Consider the following 27,207-nt stretch of genomic DNA (forward strand, 5'->3'; position numbering starts at 1 on the left):
TGATACAACACCCAGTAAGGAAATGAGTAAAGTACCTCTAACAGCAGAGATTCCAACAGGGCCGGCTGTAGTATTATACAGAGAGGTAGATAAAACGGAAAGCAGACCCATAAGGAATATGAAAAACATAATATAGCAACTTTAACCTCAATCAGACATAAATGGGAGACAAAAAAATAGTTAGCATTGAGAATGACAACAGGAGAGATTAAATGTCAGCAAATATTTGCAGTACAAGAGCTATAAATCATGGGTAGGAGAGCAAGCAGCAGGTGTAGCTTACGGATCCTCCACAGAGGACTCCAGGAGGTATCCTTCCGCATCCGCCTCAGTGGAGAAGTCCTTGAAAGAAGAACCGTCAAATAAGCGGAGGCGTGCTGGAAACAGTAGTGCAAATTTCCTATTTGCTTTGGCTAGCCTGGTACAAAATGGGGAACCCTCCCACTGCAAGTCTCTGTGACGCCTGGACGCTGTCCATATAAGTTCCTTATGCACAAAGCTGAGGCACTTGAAAATCACAACACGTGGGCGACTGTTAGGTGTAGTGCGGGGAGGACCCAATCTATGTGCCCACTCAATCACAATCCCAGTGCAAGAGTCAGTAATGTCCAGCAAATCTAGAAGCGATGTTTGTAAAAATGTAAATAATGCAGGACCTTTCATGTCCTCAGAAAGACAGAGGATACGTAAATTACATCTTCTTGAGCGATTTTCCAAATCATCGACCTTTGTAATCAACTGGTAGTGTGATTTTTGCAAAGCTGCATAATCGGATTTCAAAACTGACACATCTTGAAAAGTTTCTCCTAAGCGCTGTTCCGTGGCCCCCACTGACTTAGACAACTGTTTCATTTGTGACTTAACGTCCAGCAAAGCCTGTTGCCATTTAGCAGTATGCGCCTCCATTATAGGCCCCATGGCATCCTGCACCGCGCGGACCACATCTGTATATGTAACCGGAGACCCAGTTAACTGACCTGGGCAATCTGCTGACTCCAGTGATATCATGGGTGCCGTAGTGGTACAGCTGGGAGAGGCCACAGACACATGCTGAGGAGGAGCGGCGGTCATCTTGGGTTCTGGGACCCGCTTCTCAATCTTGTTACGCTGCACTTTTGGGGGCATAGAGGCGGACAAAAATTTGTCTATATAGCTCCCTGGGTGTTCCCCTTCAATTTAAGGCCAAAAGCACCACTGTCAGTGTTGGGATGCTGGCTCTAGGAGGTCCGGTAGCCGGGGGTGCCAGAGAGCCCTAGTGAGAAGCGTCTCCTCACATAGACGCCGGAACCGGAAGTCTTTTTCTGAATTTGAATGTTGTGATTACCCCATACAAATAATGCCACTATTCTCCTGTTGCACAAGTGTGTTACCAAATGTAATACTATCATTTTATGCTTAGTGTGGTGGCCGCCATACAACTCATAGTGATTGCTATTATATTGGCTTATTCTTTCTTATACTTCAACAGTTGGAGCAAAATGCTGCCAGAGATCTAGGCGATGAACTTACCAAGATGGTTGTGCTGAAGCCATTGGATAAGCAAATCACTGAACATAAAGATGTGACCAAAGTGGTAATCCAGCTTAGCTCTATTATCCTGTCTCTTAAAACAGACGCATCTGATGTTCTCAACAGTTTTACTACATTTTCCGGAATCTGGAATCAGGTGAGAAATGTAACTTCTGTATATGTTGTTGTTCATACATATGCATTAAAACAAAATAATCTATTTACATTAACCTTAAACAGAACATGTAGGCACTTGGTAAATGACTATTGTCTCTTACAGCATGTAGAGAATGAAAATGTGTCAATAATGGAATAGAATTTTATATGTTAATGCAGTGGTTGTCACACTGTATGCCCTGGCACCCTGGGGTGCCCCAGGACACTTGCAGTGGTGCCTTCGACTGATGGTCCAGGACCAATTTAAATTATTTATTGGTCAATGTAATAGGCAAAGCCAGTATTGGTGGCTGGCAATCACATACCTCCCAACTTTACAGTTCTCTATGGAGGGACACGCTCCCGAAAAGGGGCGTGGCCTACTAAAAAGGGGCGTGGCTTTGCGGGAGGACCCGCGATCGCGAGTCACGCCCCCATTTTCATCACTGAGGGGGCATGCCCAGCGCTCTGTGAGCCGCTGGCATGCCCCCTCTCCCTCTGTCTCCAGTGAATAGACGCTGTGCGCATGCGCACAGCGTCTATTCACCGCTGCTCTGCTAAGCAGGGCAGCGAGACACAGAGACTCCCAACTGCCCCCCCCCACCGCGGGACACTGCGGCCCGCGGGTGGGACAGCAGGACAGTCCACAAAAAACGGGACTGTCCCGCGAAAATCGGGACAGTTGGGAGGTATGCAATCATAAAATATGTGGTCAAACAGAGGCAAATCGTGTCCCTCATCACACAATTAAACCTAAGGGTGACATATAAACACAGTTCTCTTAATTTAATATTTCTTTCTAAATTTCTCAATAAGAAACTTTTGGCCTAGGGGTGCCTTGAAAAAGATTCTGATACTCTAGGGTGCCGTGATTCAAGAAAGTTTGGGAACCACTGTGTTAATGTATTGTTTTGACCAATGGCAGAAGCAGATTGATTTATGTATACATATGAATTTAAAGTGCTACCAAACGGAAAGTCCATTAAAAGTCTATATCTTAGAGATTGACTGGGGAAATTCTGTCTATCCTGAGGGGTGGTCTTCTGTTTGCCGGCGGTCGGCCTCCCGGCGCTCAGTATACCGGCGCCGGGAGCCCGACAGCCGGCATACCGACAATTATTTTCCCTCGTGGGGGTCCACGACCCCCATAGAGGGAGAATAAAATAGTGTGGCGCGCGTAGCGTGCCACCGTGCCCGTAGCGTGGAGAGCGCAGCGAGCCCGCAAGGGGCTCATTTGCGCTCGCCAAGCTGTCGGTAAGCCGGCGGTCGGGCTCCCGGCGCCGGGATGCTGGTCGCCGGGAGCCCGACCGCCGGCCAGCCGTAGTGAACCCATCCTGAGTTCTGTCTAATTTGTCCCATTTTGCAGATGAGTCAACTCACCACAGTATATTGTTTGAATTATTATCCTTTTATTTCTATGTTCCACAATGGTACTGCAGTGCATTACAAAGTACAATAGAAAGCCATGACTTACAGTACAAAAAAATGCAGGGCAAGGATATGGTTTATAAACAAGGACATGATTTATAAACATTGCTGCATCAGCAATCATACCAGTCAAATAAGCAGCAGGGCCACAGTAGGGTTAGGTCCCATTGTGGGGAGTATGGAGCAAATGATAATAAAACGTAAGGCTAAGCACAAGAGTCTCGCTCATAAGAGCTTACATTCTTACATTGGGGGGGCGGGAGTGTGAAATACAATTAGGTCAGAGATATAATTAGAGAGGATGAGGTGAGGTATTTGTAATTTAGTTGTGAGATTCTTGAATTGGGTACCAAACTGGAAGGAGAGCCAGTGTAGAGATTTTAGGATATGGAAGGCAGACATAGTGCGTTTGTATAGGAAGAAAAGTTAGGCAGCAGCATTAAGGACAGATTGTAGTGGAAAGAGGTGAGAGTCTGGGAGGCCAATTAGGAGGATGTTACAGTAGTTCTATCTGGAGATGACTGGTGAGTTGATAAGGGTCTTAAGGGCCCCATACACTAGAACGATATGTCTGAGGCTGAAGTCAGAGGCGCTTTCCCTTGAACTCTCCCAGGAGCTTCCAGAGAGTGGTTCCATACGATTCCATACGATTTGGTACATTTTGCATGCGATATATCGTATACGATCCCAGCCATGCCTGCGGGAACCGACATATCACGAGTGCAACACTAACGATCTAGGGGAGCTGATCCGACCCTCATGGGAACGTGCATCTAATCAGATCGGAAACACCTCCAAAATGCCCGATTTCACCCGATATATCGGCCAGAATGCCCTAAATTGGCTGAAATCGGGCATTATCGTTCAGAAGATGATTGTAAAAGAGGGGGAATGGAGAATTGGTGTAATCAGAAATATCACAACGGTGAATGAAGACCAGATCAAATGAGTGTCCACTCACGAGAGGGCGTGGAGGTCTATTGGGAAAGATCAAGTTATTATGTGAAAGTAAGGAGTTTGGAGGCAGAGGATTCTATGGGGATACATTGATAGGGATATTGAAGTCATCTGAGATGAGGAAAGGAAGGTCTGAAGAGAGGAGGTGGGGGAGCCAGGAATAAAGGTTAACAAGAAATTTGGAGGGAGGGTCAGTAGGGCAATAAATGATAGCTACTTGAAAGTTCAAAGAGGTGATTAAAACTTATTCCCATACTGTGCATTTGCTTTATAGGTTGACCAGGCACAAAAAACATCAGAGGACCCTTTGCACTAGTATTTTGCATAGTCTTGTGAATATAAGAAATCACTACATATACATATTATTTCACATGTTTTTCTTATATCAGGCTAGGGGGTGCTATTACATAGAACTTTATACAGATTAAATACAGCAAAAGGAGTTGTTCTGTTTAAGAAGTTAAAATATAACTTTTCTTAACATTATAAAAATTGGTTTTAATCATCTGAGAAATATGGTAGCATTAAAAATAAAAAGTAAGGAAATAAGTGATTGAAACCTTATTCATTCCATTGTATGCTTTTGTGTGCATGTATACCCTATATAATAAAAGGCTAACACTGCTCTTCACCTCTATGGTGTGCCGGCGACCGCTAGCTGGTGCCCGATGGAACAATTCTAGTGTTGCTCCATTTTGTGGTGCACCTACAGTATCTCACCATGACAGAGCCCCAGCTCCCAGTAGCTCTGTTTGGTAACTAGTGTATTATAATAATAATAAGAGGGTAAAATGCACTTACCCTTTCCCTGGTGGTCTAGGGGGAATCTGCAGTGCACTGTGGGCTGCTAAGCCCCCCTGCATCCTCCCAGGGGCAGAATACCTTCCCATACAGCCTCCTCCATGAGACTGTCATGGAAAGCTGGCCAACATAGCCAGCTAAATGGTTTCATGGAGCTCCAAGGAGCTTCCCTTTTGTGCCCAGTAAACTCTGCCTGGGATCTTGGTTGCCCATCTTGAAACTTGGATTCAGGCTAAATATGTTGAACTGGGTCCCTTAGCAGATTTCTGGAAGTTGGTTTTGGAGGGAACTTTTCCCCCACTCTAGATATTCCATCACCTGGGCAGTGATTAACACCCTAGGTGGACCAATGCACAGAGGAGTGACCATGCCCCACTGTCCATAGGAGACAATATGAGGCATACACGGCAAATGCACTTAAGTTGACTGGGTAAAAACCATAGGGCGTAACTACCCGTTGTGGTATTGTGTGTTGGATTAGAATAAAAAGAGGCCTATGAGCATATATATTTAGTTGGAAAAATAGGTGGCATTCCGGAGACTGTGTAGGAAAAAAACTGTGTTCCCTAATGCACACCGAGTGAATAATATTACTATATAATAATAGTCAGATAATACGGAGATCTTAGTTGCGTATATCTGCAGATATAGGGTTAAGCCCCCAGGCCGATCGACAAGGCTTCTCCGTCACTGGGGGTCCCTAATACTAGGTATGGGCCTGGGGTGCAGGACCCCACAATGTCGGCACAGGTCGGCCACCCCAGGTCAGCACACAGGTGAAAATAGGGGTTAATAAGAAGCACAGAAGTGCTATGTAAGTGGTGTGATTAAAATAATATATACAAAGTGATAGGAAAAATAATAAGTGTTAATAAAGTGTTAGGGTGTGCCGACCTGCAGCAGCCCACCCACACCGACACAGGGGCCACTGCACCCCACACCCACCCCATAAATAATTACATATATATATCTGGGTTAAATTCCCAGTGTAAGGCCACATGGTAATGGCAACCACAGCATCTGAGAGCCAGCTTACCTGGGGATACCCCTGGCTTCCCCTATGGCACTACTAGAGTCAGCAATCCCTCTTAATGCTGACCCATTTGTGCCTCTCTATATACAATACACAAGGTGGCTGTGTCAGCAGTAAATGACCATGCTTTTATTCTACATATGTTTTGGGGCGTCCATCCATCATTAGGAATTAAAAGCACAGTCATTTACTGCTGACACTATTCTCCCAACGCTACATACGGATTCATCACCCAAGGAGGGCACCATGATGATAATAGGGTGAATGCCGGAACACATCACACATATACTGTATATATATGTATGTATTTTGGTAATTGGTGCTTTAACATATATGAGAACTAGAATCTTGCTATTTTCAAGATCAAGAAATATTCTCAATTAACATTGGTTGAACATGAAGCATCACTGTATATGGCATTAAATAATTATTTTGTGGTTATTCCATAATAGCTGGCTAATTAACATAGTTCAGGCATCAAATAAGATGGTGTTGGACATTGCGGAAAGACAATTATAAAAGCATAATTGTTAATATTGGGCACGTGTATTTCCAATGACCGTGTATAGCAGCTAAATTATTATAGTCTTGCAGTCATCTGTTAGCAAAACAGTCAATGTAGTTGTAAATGTCTAGAAGTTATGTACTGTAGTACACCATTGCTTTTTATTAAAGACTCTTCAGGCCAATAAGTATATAAATCTGAACCTATTGCATGTTTTATGTTGCTCTTTTATGTTGTGAGATTGCTACTTTGTAATAGTTTGCATGTCATTCTTATGGTATGCTATACAGCAGGCCTGGCCAACCTGTGGCTCTCCAGCTGTTGTAAAACTACACAGTAATGCCGGCTACACATCAGAACGCTGTGTAGCCAGCCGATTCGGTGGGCAATGGGACCCTGAATTGGCAAGTGCACACACACACTTGCACGATGCAGGGCAAAACAGAGTGACGGACTATGCCATGCTGCATTCGGTGTCTTCTGGTTGACTCTACAGCAGGGCCAACCAGAAGACATGGCTAACGACCCGCGGGAGTGTACAATCACGTGTATACACTGAATGATCCAGTCGATATGTCATTCCGATTTAGCCGGAAATGATATATCGGGCAAGAGTGTTGCAAAATGTATTGGATGGTGGGACTTTTTACCTTGCAAAATGTATTGGATGGTAGATTTTCTTGTATCAGTCCCTACCCGCTCCCTCATTTCTTTTGTTCCTCTTGCTTGCACATTAAAATTGTTCAATAACACAGATTGTTTAAATCTTTTTTTTTGTCCCTGCCTTTTTATAGGATGTTGATGAAAAAGTGAAAGAATTCCTGGATACTAATCCAGTGATGTCCGAATTTCGAAGTCAATTGAATCACTATTCAGTAAGTAAATTATTAATTGCTTTAGAACATCATCTTCTGATTGCTGTGTTTTCCTTTATAGTACAAGTACTTACAGTATGTTGTGTCTTATCATTTTAATCTTATCTTTACAGCAATTGGAAAGTCAAATTAGTGAACTTCCACCTCACTGCATTGTTGGATCTGTCGATTTCTCCACTGATTGTCTGAAAATGGCGCTGGTACAAGAGTGCCGCAGGTGGAAGCGAGCAATAGGCTCTGCTTTAAATAAAAAGGCTGCTATGGATATGGATGAGATCTATTCATTTATTGATAACCTTAACAAGAGATTAAACCGACCAATTAATGACCTTGATGATGTGCGTGGAGCCATGGATGCTCTGAAAGAGATCAGGGAGTCAGAAATTAAAATTGACATGATGATTGGACCTATTGAGGAGTCCCACAGCCTTCTTGTGAAATATGAGCTGTTGTTTCAGGATGGAAACGCTGAGCGTGTAGATGGGTTAGCTTATGCCTGGAAGAATTTGAACACACAGGTAGAGATGCGTTTTCTGATTGTGCATTAAGAACCTAATCATCTTTGCGGCTGTTATTGATTTCTTTTTTTTTATATATATTTTAACAGGTTGTCCAATCCCAGAATTTACTGATGAAGGTGCAACCAGAGATGAAAACAGATTTACTGGATGGTGTGAAAAAGTTTCAGGTTGATTCTAGCGAGTTTTATAAAGACTACGATATATCGTAAGTATAGGTTGTTAAAAGTAGGTTACTGCCTCTGCCTATGGATGTGTTGGCAGTAGTGAACAGCAAATCTATTCATTTCCAGTTCAAGAATTCTGAGATTTTGGGCTTAGTTATTTTTGGCCTAATTATTTTTTTTTCTTTTTTTTACAATAGTCCAACTAACTGTGCGTTCAGTTCTACTTGTTGTTTATAGGGCGTTATGTAATTGCAGATCAAATATCTTCTTTTTAGCTTTCTTCATTCTAAGAACCTTTACCCTGTGTCTGAGCCCCAGACGTTCACCTGAACTTTAAACTATATAATCGGCTAAAAGAAATAGTGTTAAAGCATTTTCTTTCCTTCAAAATGAGAAGTGTTGCAGGTAAATGTAGAGGATAGAGATGACGTTTGGCAGGCTGTCAATGCTCCTTACCATTATGCATGTCTCTGGATAGCTTACTAATGTACTATGATGGAAGCTAGTTGGTACTTGGACAGAAAAGCATACTGTCCTAAATGATTTGGTCCTGAGGTTGGGTGGCTGTGTTCTGGATGTGTTCTTTATTATTATTTGAGGATGTTGTAAAAATATCGACACTAATAATGTCAACACCAGTGTCGACTCAACTCTATTATTTGCTGTGAGAAAGTTTCAGTGCCATTTTACACCAAGAGACTGCCATGTTACAGCAAAAGACTGCCATGTTACACCAAGAGACTGCGCTGTATTGTACATCTTTCTGCCATATTCTGCATTCTGCTGTTTCCTTGAAAACTTCTTTATGATGCCAAATGTATGTAGTCTGTCATTCTCCCCCGTACCCCAAGTCCACTGCTTGGGCGTCACTCTTGACTCCTCCCTCTCCTTTGCACCCCACATCCAAGCTCTGTTACAATCCTGTCGGTTCCAGCTACGCAACATTCCTCGCATCAAGCCATTTATCTCCCAGAGTGCAACTAAACTTATCATCCACTCACTGGTCATCTCACGACTTGACTACTGCAATGTGCTCCTCACTGGCCTCTCTTGCTCCCATCTTGCTCCCCTCCAATCTGTCCTCAACTTTGCAGCTAGGCTTATCTTCCTCTCCCGCCGCTCCACATCTGCCACTCCCTTTCGACAAAATCTGCACTGGCTCCCATTCCCCTACAGAATCCTCTTCAAACTCCTCACCCCCACATACTAGGCCATCTCTAATTCCAGTGCTCCCTACATCTTCAACCTCCTCTCCCTTCATACTCCCTCCCGCCTCCTACGGTCGGTCAATGACCATCACCTCTCCTCTACCCTGGTCACTACTTCTCATGCTCGAGTTCAAGATTTTGCCCGTGCTGTACCCCTTCAGTGGAACGCGCTCCGCTCCATGCTCCATTAGACTCTCCCTGACCTTGCAGAGCTTCAAACAGGCACTGAAAACCCACCTATTCATAAAAGCGTACCCCTCCGATGCATAACCTAGTCCTGAGGCTGCTCATCCATCCCCCTGCCTCATGCCTTGCACATCTCTGCTTTGCTTACATACTGCCATCAGACTACCTCCTGCTTGTTTGCACCTCATGTCATCTGTCTGCCCCTTCCCACTAGATTCTTAGCTCTTCAGAGCAGGGCCCTCTTTCCTCTTGTTGTCAAAGCCCTCTTCTCAACACATTTCACTCACAGATCTCTCCTACTCAGCGACCATCTTTACCCGCTTTTTCTCCTGCTGGTAAAGGCTCATCTCTATTTATGGCCGCCAGCCCCAAGTAGTACGATGATTACTCCCTCGCTACTTACACCTTAGCTGTATTATGTTTTGAGAATTGTGGTGCTCTATGTTACCTGTACTCTATTTTTGTTATTTATTTACTGTAATGCTAAGTTTTGTCTCCCTGTACTGTCCTTTGTATGGCGCTGCAAAACACATGTGGAACCTTATAAATAAAATGTAATAATAATTCTACAAAAGTACTAAATTTTATCACCCACATCCACAGTGGTCCTGGTGTTGAAGGCATACCTCCCAGGGAAGCAAGTGATAGATTACAGGTCTTCCAAGCCAAGTTTGATGAACTGTGGAGAAAATATGTTACTTTTTCTGGAGGTGAAGAACTTTTTGGCCTCCCAATTACAGGTAAACACCATAATTATAATAGCGTCAAGCTGAATGATCAGTGGCACAGACATTTAGATTCAAGTGTTCAAGATATGAGAGTGGCACAAACATACAGTGTAGAAACAGTGTGTGTGTACTCAGTGGCGGAACTAGCGAGCGGTAGGCCCAGGTGCGACACAAAATGCTTCCCCCCCCCCCCCCCCCCCCCCCCATCCCATCCAAGTCCACTCCCTCACCCCTGGAGAGGATCTGGTGAGGGGGACCTGCTCAGGGCCAGAGAGATGGATACCTAGCAACAGTGCCGTAACTAGACATTTTAGCACTGTGTGCAAGAAACGGCATCGGAGCCCCACCCCTGCATGGAAAACAGGGGCAGTGTGCGCCGCAGGCGCGCGCAAATATACATATGGGTGACAGCATACGGCAGACAGCATGCCCTTTTTACACATAGCGGCAGACAGCATGCCCTTGTTACACATAACGGCAGACAGCGTGCCCTTGTAACACATTACGGCAGACAGTGTGCCCTTTTTACACATTGCGGCAGACAGCGTGCCCTTGTTACACATAGCGGTAGAGAGTGTACACTTTTTACACATAACAGCAGACAGCGTCCCCTTTTTACACATAACGGCAGACAGCGTGCCCTTGTTACACATTACGGCAGACAGCGTGCCCTTTTTACACATTGCGGCAGACAGCGTCCCCTTTTTACACATCACGGCAGGCAGATTCCCCTTTTTTACACATTACGGCAGACAGTCCCCCTTTTTGTACATGAAGAAAGAAAGGGAAAGAAAGAGAAAGAAAGAAATTAATTATACTTACCCTCCCTGCTGGCTCAGGCTCCTCGGTGCAGCTTCTGGCAGAGATCCCGGGCAGGAGAGAAGGAGGAGGAGGGAGGTGGAGTAGGGAGCCGCAGCAGCGCTGTGTTATTGGTGGAGGCGCTGCTGCTGCTGTCCCTCTGCTTCACTATAGGCTGTTCTCCGCCGCTGTGAATGCTGGGATGCACTTCACAGTGACGGATGACAGCCTATAGTGAAACAGAGGGCCAGCAGAAGCAGCGCCTCCACCAGTAACAAAGCGCTGCTGCGGCTCCCTCCTCCGCCTCCCTCCTTCTCCTTCTCCCCCGTACTGCTGCGCTCCTCTCCTCTCTGTCCGGGCAGCTGTGTGCTGCGGGCAGCGGTTGCCCGCAGCACACAGCGGCATGTAATGAGTCAGTTTGACTCATTACATGCTTTGGGCCCCTGGACAGAGGCAGGCCCCAGTGCAACGCACTGGTTGCACTGGTGGTAGTTCCGCCTCTGTGTGTACTTACTTATATGCTTACACCAATATTCTCAAAAGTACAATTTTTTTCACTAATCTTTTTTTTCAGAATACCCTGATCTGCAAAGGATAAAGCGTGAGCTCTCTTTGCTGCAGAAACTATATGGACTTTATAATGCAGTTATAGAAAACATTAATGGATACTATGAAATCTTGTGGACTGACCTGGACATTGAGAAAATAAATAATGAACTTTTGGATTTCCAAAACCGGTACGTATCTTTTTAAAATCATTTTCTGTATTTCTGTTTTTTTATTAATCGTATTAGTGGGGCATTGTGCTGTATGTGTCAGGTATCCAGACAAGCAATATGGCAAATACCAAGTAGATAAAATAAGACTTATTGCGGTCTGTTTTGTACTGATCACCACACAGAGCAGGGCTCCACTACAGCACCCTGACGTTGTGGCGTTTATACCTCACACAGACAGGTCCAGGACAAGCACAGGCTTATAACTGAGGACTCTCCCAGAGCCAGACGGGGCCATGCATCGCTATCGCTATGGGGCATACACACAGAGAGGTCCATGCTTAATTTCTATGCAATCTAGTCAGATTGCTTCGAAATTAAGCACAGATCTCTCCATGTGTACCCCTCTTTAGTTGCTAGAAGGACAAAGGATTATTTTCATTACCAAAAAATCAGATTATTAGTTGTGCCAATTTTTTATTCTGGACATCTAAATAAAGTGATAGAGTAAGCTGTGTGCCTGCACAATCTTTTGAAATAAATATCTTACTAATGTAACTACTTTAACTAATACCCCTTTTCCACTTGGTAGCATGGGTCGCAGCCGGGAGCCTGACACAGCTGCGGCCCGTGCTAGAGCCCCCTTCTCACTGAGCTCACCAACCTGACATATTGCCGGGTTGGTGACGCTGCTGCTGACGCGGCAGGGGCGGCGCTGGGAGAACACATGATCTCCCAGCGCTGCCCTTCCATACACTGTGAACGGAAGCCTTGTCGCATTGACACGGCTTCCGTTTACACTACACATGCCCCCGCGCATTTACTATTTTTTAGAGCTAGTGGAAAAGGGGTTTTAGTCTTCTTCTCCTACTTCATTTCCATCTTCTTTTCCTTATTTTTATCCTTCTCCTTCTTCTCATCCTTATTTTTATCCTTCTTCTCCTTTTCATTATTTTTCTCTCCCTTCTTCTGCTTCTCCCTATTAAATGTCAAATAATGCTTGCCATTGTAAATACATGCTATTTTGCCTTTGTTTTTAGAATTCGCAAGCTGCCCAAAGCATTGAAAGAGTGGCAAGCATTTAATGACTTGAAGACTAAGATTGATGATTTCAGTGAGAGCTGCCCTCTGCTTGAGATGATGTCAAACAAAGTAAGACAGTATATTCTGCTTCCATATTATGTTACTGTTAAAAACATAAAAGTTTACAGAGCTAACAGACCCCAACTGCCATCATATTTCCCTACTCATGCTGCTAGATTCCATATGTACTTTAAAAGGGATGCGGTTATGTGACCGGCGGTCGGGAGACTGCCGGTCACTATATCGACACCGGGATCCTGAACAGTGACTAGCCAGACAGTCGGCATGGGACAGGGACTATTCTTACTCGTGGGTGTCCACGACATCCATAGGGTGGGAATAGAACCTGTGGCAAGTGCAGAGAGACACTTAGCCCGCTGCGTGGCGAGTGCAGCGAACCCGCAAGGGCTTCGCTGCGCTCGCCCCCGCCCATCTAAAAGCAGTGATCCCGCTGTTAATATTCACAGTTGTTAGCAAACCAAAAAAGTTAGCAATTGGACAAATCCATGTTGCACTGCAGGTGGGGCAGATGCAGAGGCGGAACTACCGCCAGTGCAACCAGTGCGTTGCACTGGGGCCCGCCACTGTCCAGGGGCCCAAAGAATGTAATGAGTCAAACTGACTCATTACATGCCGCTGTGTGCTGCGGGCAACCGCTGCCCGCAGCACACAGCTGCCCGGAGAGAGAGGAGAGGAGCGCAGCGGTACGGGGTGAGGTGGAGGAGGGAGCCTCCGCAGCGCTTTGTTACTGGTTGAGGCGCTGCTGCTGCTGTCCCTCTGCTTCACTATAGGCTGTCTTCCTCCGCTGTGAAGCGCATCCCAGCATTCACAGCGGCGGAGAACAGCCTATAGTGAAGCAGAGGGACAGCAGCAGCAGCGCCTCCACCAATAACACAGCGCTGCTGCGGCTCCCTCCTCCACCTCCATCCTCCTCCTTCTCTCCTGCCCGGGATCTCTGCCAGAAACTGCACCGAGGAGCCTGCCTGACGTAATGTGTAAAAAGGGGATGCTGTCTGCCGCAATGTGTAAAAAGGGGGAATCTGCCTGCCGTAATGTGTAAAAAGTGGGACGCTGTCTGCCGTAATGTGTAACAAGAGCACGCTGTCTGCCGTAATGTGTAAAAAGGGGACGCTGTCTGCCGTTATGTGTAAAAAGGGCACGCTGTCTGCCGTTATGTGTAAAAAGTGTACGCTGTCTGCCGCTATGTGTAACAAGGGCACGCTGTCTGCCGTTATGTGTAAAAAGGGGGACGCTGTCTGCCGTAATGTGTAAAAAGGGGACGCTGTCTGCCTTAATGTGTAAAAAGGGGAATCTGTCCGCCGTAATGTGTAAAAGGGTCTCTACCTGGTGTAGTGGTGCTACTGTGCGGCGTAATTTGAATAATGGAGACTACTGTGCACCGTTTTATGAATTGGTATTATTTTGTGGCCACACCCCTTCCCCACGAAGACATGCCCCTATGTATTTTTGCGCACGCTTACGGTGCGTACTGCCCCTGTTTTGCATGCAGGGGTGGGGCTCCGATGCCGTTTCTTGCACACAGTGCTAAAATGTCTAGTTACGGCACTGTTGCTAGGTATTCATTTCTCTGGCCCTGAGCAGGTCCCCCTCACTAGATCCTCTCCAGGGGTGAGGGGGTGGACTTGGATGGGATGGGGGAAGGGGGGGCCCAAATGATTTTGTCGCACCTGGGCCCACCGCTCGCTAGTTCCGCCACTGGGCAGATGTATCATGTGCAGAGAGAGCTAGATTTGGGTGTGTTATATTGCTTCTGTGCTTGGTAAATACTGGCTGCTTTAGAAATTTAGATTTCTGTCGGAACACAGCCCACCCAAATCTAACTCTCTCTGCACATGTTACATCTGCTCCACCTACTGTGCAACATGGTTTTGCCCATTAGTGTGCTTTTTTGGTTTGCGAACCCCCATGGGGCAGAATATAATCCACTCCCTTTCTGCTACTGTGGAATGTGCTGCGTGACCTCCATGCAGTGTACAGATGAGATGACATAGGACCTGATTTTTTTTCTCTATGTTATCTGCAAACATTGAAGATTTTGCTGTCACCTTACTATTGTATGGAGACAGACAGACATGCAGATGTTAAGAAAAAACGATATGCACACATTTGTGACTTATAGTCTTTTCATATATCAGTAGGAATAATTGCTGACAAGTGTACTGACCAAGGGCGGTGTCTGTAGCGGTGTGATATGTAATCATGACCGACAGCGGCATCCTGAAAATGCCAACAGGGGACAGGGTAATTCATTTACCTATCCCCTCCTATAACCCACCTGGGGTGGCAGCTAGGGCTAAGATGCGGGGGGGGAGGGGGCCTAACTCTAACACATATGACCCTAACGCCAACCACAATACTTGCCCTCAGGATGTCTGCAGTCTGTGTTCCAGCATCAGGATTCCGACCGCATCCCGTCTGCAGTGGTCTGCCTGCACACAAGATCTTGCAATGTTCACAAGATGTCACACATGCACATTGTGGCACTGTGGGACTTGCAGGTATCAGCACAAACAAAGAGAGAAAGGCGATCTGTTAAGTGGTGCACAAGATTTAAAATATAGCTTTTATTCGTGTCCTAAAAGTGGATAATATATCACACTGGATACAAGAACATTTGTGTGAAATATTACAAACATACACTGCTCAAAAAAATAAAGGGAACACTAAAATAACACATCCTAGATCTGAATGAATGAAATATTCTTATTAAATACTTTGTTCTTTACATAGTTGAATGTGCTGACAACAAAATCACACAAAAATTATCAATGGAAATCAAATTTATTAACCCATGGAGGTCAGGGTTTGGAGTCACCCTCAAAATTAAAGTGGAAAAACACACTACAGGCTGATCCATCTTTGATGTAATGTCCTTAAAACAAGTCAAAATGAGGCTCAGTAGTGTGTGTGGCCTCCACGTGCCTGTATGACCTCCCTACAATGCTTGGGCATGCTCCTGATGAGGTGGTGGATGGTCTCCTGAGGGATCTCCTCCCAGACCTGAACTAAAGCATCCGCCAACTCCTGGACAGTCTGTGGTGGATGGAGCGAGACATGATGTCCCAGATGTGCTCAATTGGATTCAGGTCTGGGGAACGGGCGGGCCAGTCCATAGCATCAATGCCTTCGTCTTGCAGGAACTGCTGACACACTCCAGCCACATGAGGTCTAGCATTGTCTTGCATTAGGAGGAACCCAGGGCCAACCGCACCAGCATATGGTCTCACAAGGGGTCTGAGGATCTCATCTCGGTACCTAATGGCAGCCAGGCTACCTCTGGCGAGCACATGGAGGGCTGTGCAGCCCCCCAAGGAAATGCCACCCCACACCATTACTGACCCACTGCCAAACCGGTCATGCTGGAGAATGTTGCAGGCAGCAGAACGTTCTCCTTGGCGTCCCCAGACTCTGTCACGTCTGTCACATGTGCTCAGTGAGAACCTGCTTTCATCTGTGAAGAGCACAGTGCACCAGTGGCGAATTTGCCAATCTTGGTGTTCTCTGGCAAATGCCACACATCCTGCACGGTGTTGGGCTGTAAGCACATCCCCCACCTGTGGACGTCGGGCCCTCATACCACCCCCATGGAGTCTGTTTCTGATCGTTTGAGTAGACACATGCACATTTGTGGCTTGCTGGAGGTCATTTTGCAGGGCTCTGGCAGTGCTCCTCCTGTTTCTCCTTGCAGAAAGACGGAGGTAGCGGTCCTGCTGCTGGGTTGTTGCCCTCCTATGGCCTCCTCCACGTCTCCTGATGTACTGGCCTGTCTCCTGGTAGCGCCTCCATGCTCTGGACACTACGCTGACAGACACAGCAAACCTTCTTGCCACAGCTCGCATTGATGTGCCATTCTGGATGAGCTGCACTACCTGAGCCACTTGTGTGGGTTGTAGGGAGGTCATACAGGCACGCGGAGGCCACACACACTACTGAGCCTCATTTTGACTTGTTTTAAGGACATTACATCAAAGTTGGATCAGCCTGTAGTGTGTTTTTCCACTTTAATTTTGAGGGTGACTCCAAATCCAGACCTCCATGGGTTAATAAATTTGATTTCCATTGATAATATTTGTGTGATTTTGTTGTCAGCACATTCAACTATGTAAAGAACAAAGTATTAATAAGAATATTTCATTCATTCAGATCTAGGATGTGTTATTTTAGTGTTCCCTTTATTTTTTTGAGCAGTGTATATTGTGAAAAGATAACGACAATGTGAGGTAATACAGAGAAGAATAAATATAAAGAAAGAATTAAAACAGCCTTGGTGTCTTTAATATGTCTATTTATTATGTACTTGTTGTATCCTTTTATTGGTAATTGTTAAATATCGATACAATATGTGTTACTCAATATATTGAAAAAATTGGTAACTAATGTTACTATTGAAGCCCAACTCTAGTTCTTGGCAGTCAGCCTGATTAGATTATGAAACAATGTTTGCTACATCAAAGCAGTATGTTTGCTGATGGAATCTTAGCAGAGAGGAGAGCGTGTAATAGTAATATCCTGCACTGTGATTTTTCAGTGTACACAACTTCTAATCAACTATGAGTGTTATTACGGAGTACTCAGTAACTACAGATATCTTACAACAGCTAGAATATTGGATTCAGTACTGCCAATTTGCATAGGTCAGCAATATCCTATAAGGTTGAATAGTCTCCTTTTGCTCTCGACCTCTCCCCTGGTCCACAGGGTGTCAGTTTGGGTGGTATTCATGCAGGGCCGTAACTAGGTGTGTGCGGAAGGGGCACCGCACATAGCACTGCAGGGTAGGGGGCGCTGTTGGCGGCACTTGTAAATTATCCATTTTAATCAGTTTCACTTGCAGCTTCCCCTATTTTTGAAGCCCAGCATCTCCTGACCACCGCTGTCTCCTACCCTGACCCCTTCTGTCTCTAATACCTATACAATATTCATGAACTGAACTTGAGATTTCTTTGTTATTCAGTCACACTGTCCTTTATTACATTTTAAGATGCTGACATACCTGGGTTTTTAACCCATTGCCTGTGGCATTGCAGTCAGACAATCTATTCATTGAGCTATCTACCCTTGCATAGAAAGCTATAGAATTCTAAGTATCAGAAGCTTACTTTGTTCTCTGTGAAAAAAGGATTAGCATTGCGGCTGAGCAGATCTATGTATTGTGTGGCTGCAAGAGATTGGATGTGTGGCTGCACACTACATATATCTGGTCAATGGCAATGCTAATTATTTTTTTACAAAGTACCACGGTATGGCAGTATATTGAAATGCATTATTTAATAAAAGGTATTGTTGTAACTGAATAACGACAAGCTCTCAAGTTAAGTGCATGAATATGGTATAAAGAGGATTTGTCTCCAAATCTATTTTCTAGCAGTGGTCTATAAATGTTTGTGTATTATCTATCTATCTATCTATCTATCTATCTATCTATCTATCTATCTATCTATCTATCTATCTATCTATCTATCTATCTATCTTATCTATCTATCATGTGGCAAGGGGCATCATAACATGGGCTTTCTCTGGGATCAATCTTGCCATGTCCCTTCCCCACCAGTCATGCGCCTTATGTCCCTATTGCAAAAAATGAGCGGGGTGAAGGGGGCACCAATTCTCTCTCTGGCACAGGGCACCAACAAGTCTAGTTACGGCTCTGTATTCATGTGACCGCCGGTCAGCTGACCGACAGTCACATGACCTCCTCCACCATCCCGATGGCTCGCTATCCCGATGGTCGTCATGCCGACCAACAGGGACTATTTCCACTCGTGGGTGTCCACGACACCCATAGAGTAGGAATAGAACCCGTAGCGACCGCAGGTCGCCACCGAGCCCGCAAGGGGCTTGCTGCACTCGCCCCTCCCCGCCGGGATCCCGGCGTCGGTATGCTGCCGGGATCCCGGCGACGGTAAGCTGACCGGCGGTCAGCCGTACTACACCCGTCAGTTTATATTGCTATTGCTTTAAAGCAGATTTGGGGATATTAGCGCTACTAATCCCCTGTCCGCTAGTGTAACATATGTATAAATTATATATTTGATCCATAGACAATATGATGTCTATTGTTGCTGCGTATTGAAATGACTACATAAGCAGTTAGAAATCCCTCACATGTGCCATAAATAAGATAACAATAGGGGGTACTGTGATATGAATCCGTATTATCGGGTATATTATTGTTGTTTAAGTTAAGCAGCTCTCGTTAGTAAGAGATTCCGTACCTGCATCTATTGTTGAAATAGACCCGGTTTACAGGGCTAACAGTGATGTTTTAATACACTGATATTACACTTTATTAATTGCCCAGTATTGGTCTATTCTAAAGCACACTACATATTAGGTTGTCCTTCCACAATGTAGGGGATTCCGTGCCTGCATCTATAATTGAGATAGATCAGGTTACAGGACTGACGGTGATATTTTAATACACTGATGTTTAATACACCGATATTACAGTTTATTAATTGCCCAGTGTTGGTCTTATTCTAAAGCAAACTACACATTTGGTTGTAAATCTATGTTAGTAGAAATACTTTATTCTCATAATATGTGGCTCTCAGAGTTGGCAATCTCCATATCACAGTCCGTAGTTCAAATGAGTCCGTCACAGAGAGCACTGCCAACAAATGTATCCACCGTACCCCCAGTATATTAATGCACAGGTATTGCAAATATAGGATATATAATGATGTAATAATATATGCAGCAGCACTGTATGTGAATCCTATATGTGCAGGTATACTTCCTTCATAATATAACTTCCACTAAACATTTCTGTAAGTTCTTATCTAACTGCATTGAGATTTCAACAGGATATTTAATGAATTAATATCGTGCTTCCTGCCTATTATATATATATATGTATATCTGGCTGAGCTAGTAAAAGATAATAGATTCAGAGGTAACACATTTTTTTAGACCAGTAGGACACCAGGCAGGGGTCCTATGTACGTTTCGCATACAAGCTTTATCGAGGTACTGCTTTGCTGTAGCAAACATTGTTTCATAATCTAATCAGGCTGACTGCCAAGAACTAGAGCTGGGCTTCAATAGTAACATTAGTTACCAATTTCTCTAACGTCCTAGAGGATGCTGGGACTCTTTAAGGACCATGGGGATAGACGGGCTCCGCAGGAGACATGGGCACTTTAAGAAAGACTTTGGATCTGGGTGTGCACTGGCTCCTCCCTCTATGCCCATCCTCCAGACCTCTGTTTGATACTGTGCCCAGTGGAGACTGGGTGCTTTCAGGGAGCTCTCCTGAGTTTCCTGTAAAAGAAAGTATTTTAGTTAGGTTTTTTATTTTCAGGGAGCCTGCTGGCAACAGACTCCCTGCATCGAGGGACTGAGGAGAGATAAACAGACCCACTTCTCTGAGTTTCAGGGCTCTGTTTCTTAGGCTACTGGACACCATTAGCTCCAGAGGGATCGGTACGCAGGTCTCACCCTCGCCGTCCGTCCCAGAGCCACGCCGCCGTCCTCCTCGCAGACCCGGAAGAAAGAAGCCGGGTGAGTATGTGAGGAAAAGACTTCAGAGGCGGCAGAAGACATGATCTTCATAAGAGGTAACGCACAGTAGTGAAGCAGTGCGCCATTGATCCCATTCACCTCACACACTCCGGTCACTGTAAGGGTGCAGGGTGCAGGAGGGGCGCCCTGGGCAGTAATAAACACCTCAGGTGGCAAATACACATATATACATGTACAGCTGGGCACTATACATGTATAAAAAGAGCCCCCGCCATGTTATTAGTAAATTTGAGCGGGACAGAAGCCCGCCGCCGAGGGGGCGGGGCTTCTCCCTCAGCACTCACCAGCGCCATTTTTTTCTCCACAGCACCGCTGAGAGGAAGCTCCCCGGACTCTCCCCTGCTTGACACACGGTGAAAGAGGGTTTTAAAGTAGAAGGGGGGGCACATAATTGGCGCATATACTTTATACATAAGCGCTACTGGGTAAACATTCTGTGTTTTTTCCTGGGTCATATAGCGCTGGGGTGTGTGCTGGCATACTCTCTGTCTGTCTCTACAAAGGGCCTGGTGGGGAACCTGTCTTCAGAAAAGAGCTTCCCTGTGTGTGTGTGTGGTGTGTCGGTACGCATATGTCAACATGTCTGAGGTTGAAGGCTCACCTAAGGAGGAGGGGGAGTGTATGAATATAAGGTCTCCGTCGGCAGCGCCGACACCTGACTGGATGGATATGTGGAATGTTTTAAGTGCTAATGTTAATTTATTGCACAAAAGATTAGACAAAGCTGAAGCTAGGGTACAGTCAGGGAGTCAACCCATGTCTGTCCCTATGTCGCCGGGACCTTCGGGGTCTCAGAAGCGCCCACTATCCCAAATAGTTGACACAGATACCGACACGGATTCAGACTCCAGTGTCGACTACGATGATGCAAAATTGCAGCCAAGGGTGGCTAAATGTATTCGATATATGATTTTCGCAATTAAAGATGTTTTGCATATTACTGAAGAACCCCCTGTCCCTGACACGAGGGTACGCATGTATAAGGGAAAGAAACCTGAGGTCACCTTTCCCTCCTCACATGAGCTGAACGAATTATGCGAAAAAGTGTGGGAAACTCCAGATAAAAAACTGCAGATTCCCAAAAGGATTCTAACAGCGTATTCTTTCCCGTCACAGGACAGAATACGGTGGGAATCCTCCCCTAGGGTAGACAAAGCTTTGACACGCTTATTAAAAAAGATAGCGCTCCCGTCCCAAGATACGACTACCCTCAAGGATCCTGCTGACCGCAAGCAGGAGGTTACCTTGAAGTCCGTTTACACTCATTCTGGTACGTTGCTCAGGCCGGCAATTGCGTCGGCCTGGGTTTGTAGTGCTGTAGCAGCATGGACAGATTCTTTATCAGCGGATATTGAGACCCTTGATAAGGAGGATACCATTTTAATGACCCTAGGGCAGGCATTCCCAACCGCGGTCCTCAAGGCACACCAACAGTGCAGGTTTTAGTGATATCCAGGCTTCAGCACAGATGGTTACATCAAAATAACTGATGTACTAATTAAGTCACCTGTATTCAAGCCTGGATATCACTAAAACCAGGACTGTTAGTGTGCCTTGAGGACCGAGGTTGGAAACACTGCCCTAGGGCATATAAAAGATGCTGTCTTATATATGAGGGATGCTCAAAGAGACATTAGTTTACTGGGTTCCAGAATAAACGCTATGTCCATTTCTGCTAGGCGAGTCTTATGGACCCGACAGTGGACGGGGGATGCCGACTCAAAGAGGCATATGGAGTTTTGCCGTATAAAGGTGAGGAATTGTTTGGAGAGGGCCTCTCGGACTTCGTCTCCACAGCTACGGCAGGTAAATCGAATTTTTTGCCTTATGTTCCCTCACAATCTAAGAAAGCGCCTCATTATCAAATGCAGTCCTTTCGTTCAAATAAAAGCAAAAGAGTACGTGGATCGTCCTTTCTTGCCAGGGGTAAGGACAGAGGAAAAAAGCTGCACAACACAGCTAGTTCCCAGGAACAGAAGTCCTCCCCGGCCTCTGCAAAATCCACCGCATGACGCTGGGGCTCCCCTGAGGGAGTCCGCTCCAGTGGGGGCACGTCTTCGACTTTTCAGCCACATCTGGGTTCAATCACAGGTAGATCCCTGGGCAATTGTTTCCCAGGGATACAGGCTGGAATTCAAAGAGGTGCCTCCTCGCCGGTTTTTCAAATCGGCGCTACCAACTTCTCCCCTGGAAAGGGAGATAGTGTTACAGGCGATTCAAAAATTGTGTCTTCAACAAGTGGTGGCCGAGGTTCCCCTGCTTCAGAGGGGGAAGGGGTACTACTCAACCCTGTTTGTGGTCCCGAAACCGGACGGTTCGGTCAGACCCATTTTGAATTTAAAATCCCTGAATCTTTACTTAAAACGGTTCAAGTTGAAGATGGAATCGCTCAGAGCGGTCATCGCCAGCCTGGAAGGGGGGGGGATTTTATGGTATCGCTGGACATAAAGGATGCATACCTGCATGTTCCCATATATCCTCCTCATCAGGCGTACCTGAGATTTGCAATACAGGATTGTCATTACCAAGTTCAGACGTTGCTGTTTGGGCTTTCCACGGCCCCGAGAATTTTCACCAAGGTAATGGCGGAAATGATGGTGCTCCTGCGAAAGCAGGGTGTCACAATTATCCCATACTTGGACGATCTCCTCATAAAAGCGAGATCACGGGAGAAGTTGCAGAACAGCGTATCCCTTTCACTGAAGGTGTTACAGCGACACGGCTGGATTCTCAATATTCCAAAGTCGCAGCTGGATCCTACGACTCGCCTGTCCTTCTTGGGCATGATTCTGGACACAGACCAGAAAAGGGTTTTTCTTCCGGAAGAAAAAGCGCAGGAACTCATGACTCTAGTCAAGAACCTGTTGAAGCCGAAACAAGGGTCAGTGCATCATTGCACTCAAATCCTGGGAAAAATGGTGGCGACATATGAAGCCATTCCCTTCGGCAGGTTCCATGCAAGGACTTTCCAGTGGGACCTATTGGACAAATGGTCCAGGTCACATCTGCACATGCATCAGCGGATCACCCTGTCCCCCAGGGCCAGGGTTTCTCTCCTGTGGTGGCTGCAGAGTGCTCACCTTCTAGAGGGCCGCAGGTTCGGCATTCAGGATTGGATCCTGGTGACCACGGACGCGAGCCTCCGCGGTTGGGGAGCAGTCACACAGGGAAGAAATTTCCAAGGCCTTTGGTTAAGTCAAGAGACTTGTCTTCATATCAACATCCTGGAACTGAGGGCCATATTCATTGCCCTACGTCAAGCGGAGACCTTACTTCGCGACCGACCAGTGCTGATTCAGTCGGACAACGTCACCGCAGTAGCTCATGTAAACCGCCAAGGCGGCACAAGGAGCAGAGTGGCGATGGCGGAAGCCACCAGAATTCTTCACTGGGCGGAGAATCATGTAAGTGCACTGTCAGCAGTGTTCATTCCGGGAGTGGGCAACTGGGAAGCAGATTTCCTCAGCCGACATGACCTGCATCTAGGAGAGTGGGGACTTCATCAGGAAGTCTTCGCACAGATTGCAAGTCGGTGGGGATTGCCCCAAATAGACATGATGGCGTCCCGTCTCAACAAAAAGCTACAAAGGTATTGCGCCAGGTCAAGAGATCCTCAGGCAGTAGCTGTGGACGCCCTAGTGACACCGTGGGTGTTCCAGTCGGTCTATGTATTTCCTCCTCTTCCTCTCATACCCAAGGTGTTGAGAATAATAAGAAAAAGAGGAGTGAGAACAATACTCATTGTTCCGGATTGGCCACGAAGGACCTGGTATCCGGATCTGCAGGAAATGCTCACGGAAGATCCGTGGCCTCTTCCTCTAAGACAGGACCTGTTGCAACAGGGTCCCTGTCTGTTCCAAGACTTACCGCGGCTGCGTTTGACGGCATGGCGGTTGAACGCCGGATCCTAGCGGAAAAAGGTATTCCGGATTAGGTCATTCCTACGCTAATACAGGCTAGGAAGGGCGTGACATCTAAACATTATCACCGGATATGGCGAAAATATGTTTCTTGGTGCGAGGCCAGGAATGCTCCTACGGAAGAATTCCATCTAGGCCGTTTTATTCACTTCCTACAGACTGGAGTGAATTTGGGCCTAAAGTTAGGCTCCATTAAAGTTCAGATTTCGGCCTTATCCATTTTCTTTCAAAAGGAACTGGCCTCTCTGCCTGAAGTACAGACTTTTGTGAAGGGAGTGCTGCATATTCAGCCTCCTTTTGTGCCTCCGGTGGCACCTTGGGACCTTAACGTGGTGTTAAGTTTTCTTAAGTCACATTGGTTTGAACCACTTCAAACAGTGGAGTTGAAATATCTCACTTGGAAGGTGGTCATGTTGTTAGCCTTGGCTTCGGCGAGGCGAGTTTCGGAATTGGCGGCTTTATCACATAAAAGCCCCTATCTGGTTTTCCATATGGATAGAGCGGAATTGCAGACCCGTCCTCAATTCCTACCTAAGGTGGTCTCATCCTTTCATATGAACCAACCTATTGTCGTGCCTGTGGCTACACGGGACTTGGAGGATTCCGAGTCCCTTGATGTGGTCAGAGCTTTGAAGATTACGTGGCCAGAACGGCTAGGATCAAAAAAACAGAAGCACTGTTTGTCCTATATCCAGCCAACAAGGTTGGCGGCCCTGCTTCAAAGCAGACTATTGCTCACTGGATCTGTAACACGATTCAGCAGGCGTATTCTACGGCAGGATTGCCGTTACCAAAATCGGTTAAGGCCCATTCCACTAGGAAGGTGGGCTCGTCTTGGGCGGCTGCCCGAGGGGTCTCGGCACTACAGCTGTGCCGAGCTGCTACTTGGTCAGAGTCAAACACCTTTGCAAAGTTCTATAAGTTTGATACCCTGGCTGAGGAGGACCTCCTGTTTGCTCATTCGGTGCTGCAGAGTCATCCGCACTCTCCCGCCCATTTGGGAGCTTTGGTATAATCCCCATGGTCCTTACGGAGTCCCAGCATCCTCTAGGACGTTAGAGAAAATTATATTTTAAACCTAGCGGTAAATCTTTTTCTCATAGTCCGTAGAGGATGCGGACTATTTCTGCAAGACTTGTATATAGTTGTTGCTTTCATAAGGGTTATGTTATAGTTTCGGCGGTTATGGATCGATGATATGTTGTTGTTCATACTGTTAACTAGATTGTATATCACAGGTTATACGGTGTGATTGGTGTGACTGGTATGAATCTTGCCCTTAGATTAACTAAAATCCTTTCCTCGTACTGTCCGTCTCATCTGGGCACAGTTTCTCTAACTGAGGTCTGGAGGAGGGGCATAGAGGGAAGAGCCAGTGCACACCCAGATCCAAAGTCTTTCTTAAAGTGCCCATGTCTCCTGCGGAGCCCGTCTGTCCCCATGGTCCTTACGGAGTCCCAGCATCCTCTACGGACTACGAGAAAAAGATTTACCGGTAGGTTTAAAATCTTATTTTTTTCAATATATTGAGTAACACATATTGTATCACTATTTAACAATTACCAATAAAAGGATACAACAAGTACATAATAAATAGACACATTAAAGACACCAAGGCTGTTTTAATTCTTTCTTTATATTTATTCTTCTCTGTATTGTCTCACATTGTCGTTATCTTTTCACAATATATGTTTGTAATATTTCGCATAATGTTCTTGTATCCAGTGTGATATATTATCCACTTTTAGGACACTAATAAAAGCTATATTTTAAATCTTGTGCACCACTTAACAGATCGCCTTTCTCTCTTTGTTTGTGCTTGTACCATATACGATCTGCGGTTGCACCCCCATTTTTGAATCAAATAATTATATTTCTATCAATAAAAGGGGTCTTCTGACACCACCTGTTTAGGTAAGGTACTATTATTTCCAGTGCAACAGAATTTCCCCTTCCCTTTTACCCTCATTTCTTGAATATAGGACTTGCAGGTATCGCCAGAGGAGGGAGTTATTGCTTCCTGCTTCGCCTCGATAAGAAGCAAAGCAGGAAGTTCTTTATCGGCACAATAAGTGCGGCTATAATATATCTCCCCCTAAGTTTCTCTTCCCTTTCTCAGGGATATGTGCTCAGATCCTCTTTAATGTTGTGAATGTCAGTCAACTCATACTGACACTTCAGAGAACTGCTGCAGGTGCTTGTCAGAGATGTCAATCAATCAAAATACCATCACTTTAACAAAATATGTAATAATTTTGCATTTATTAATAGATCTATAATATGAACCTTTCAAACAATATTTTTCAATATTTAACACTGACTGACAGTAATCCTGAAACTGTACCAGAAATAGGTGACGTTGTCCTTAAGGGATACTGTCCACGTGCATCTTAACTCGTAAAAAAATATTTTGGAATTTTCTATCTCCATTTTGTTTTTGAAGGAGCATATTGTTTTCGATCTTTGGCATCATTATCTCTACATACAAATACAGAGTCATTATATGAGAAACAATTCCATGCTTGTTGAGTTGCCTTTCATGCTGATTTATCTCACCCCCTAGGCAATGATGAAGAGACACTGGGACAGAATTTCACAACTTACTGGCCATACTTTTGACGTAGAATCTGAAAGCTTTTCCCTGAGGAATATAATGGAAGCGTCATTGCTGAAATATAAAGAAGATATTGAGGTTAGTACTGTTAGAGAAGTTGGTGTCTACAGCTGCAATAAAGTTCATCAGTCTGAGAAATTTTCTAGGGAATATTGCCATTTGCATTTCAGTTCTTGCAGAATTTTATACTGCCATTGGCACGTCCAATATTCAGACTGCTAGAGTAATATAGATATAGAAGGTTATTCACCTGATTTCACTCAGTGACAAAACAATAGAGGTAAGTGAGCCTTGCTTTGTGCATTGAGTTTCTAGACAATTAAAATAACACTATTAACCCCCCATACCCGCAGCCTAACCCTCCCCTCCTGCAGCCTTGTTTCGCAGTCTAACCCTAACCCTCCCCTTAGAGTCTAACCCTAACCTCCCCTCGAGGAGCCTAGCGCTGACCTCCCCAGCA

General features: G+C 45.5%; 1 protein-coding gene across 1 annotated transcript in view; it reads left to right on the plus strand.

Annotated features, from left to right (window-relative positions):
- The window catches only part of LOC134929613 (dynein axonemal heavy chain 5-like), an 837,675-nt gene that overhangs the window by 265,063 nt on the left and 545,405 nt on the right, over positions 1-27,207 (plus strand). The window contains exons 27-34 of the mRNA XM_063925200.1: positions 1,469-1,666; positions 7,184-7,264; positions 7,378-7,782; positions 7,872-7,990; positions 9,947-10,083; positions 11,444-11,606; positions 12,626-12,737; positions 26,697-26,825. Of these exons, the coding sequence (XP_063781270.1) occupies positions 1,469-1,666; positions 7,184-7,264; positions 7,378-7,782; positions 7,872-7,990; positions 9,947-10,083; positions 11,444-11,606; positions 12,626-12,737; positions 26,697-26,825 (1,344 nt within the window). The remainder of the gene's footprint in view (positions 1-1,468; positions 1,667-7,183; positions 7,265-7,377; positions 7,783-7,871; positions 7,991-9,946; positions 10,084-11,443; positions 11,607-12,625; positions 12,738-26,696; positions 26,826-27,207) is intronic.

The sequence above is a fragment of the Pseudophryne corroboree genome, chromosome 5 (assembly GCF_028390025.1).
Source record: "Pseudophryne corroboree isolate aPseCor3 chromosome 5, aPseCor3.hap2, whole genome shotgun sequence".
NCBI classification, from domain to species: Eukaryota; Metazoa; Chordata; class Amphibia; order Anura; family Myobatrachidae; genus Pseudophryne; species Pseudophryne corroboree.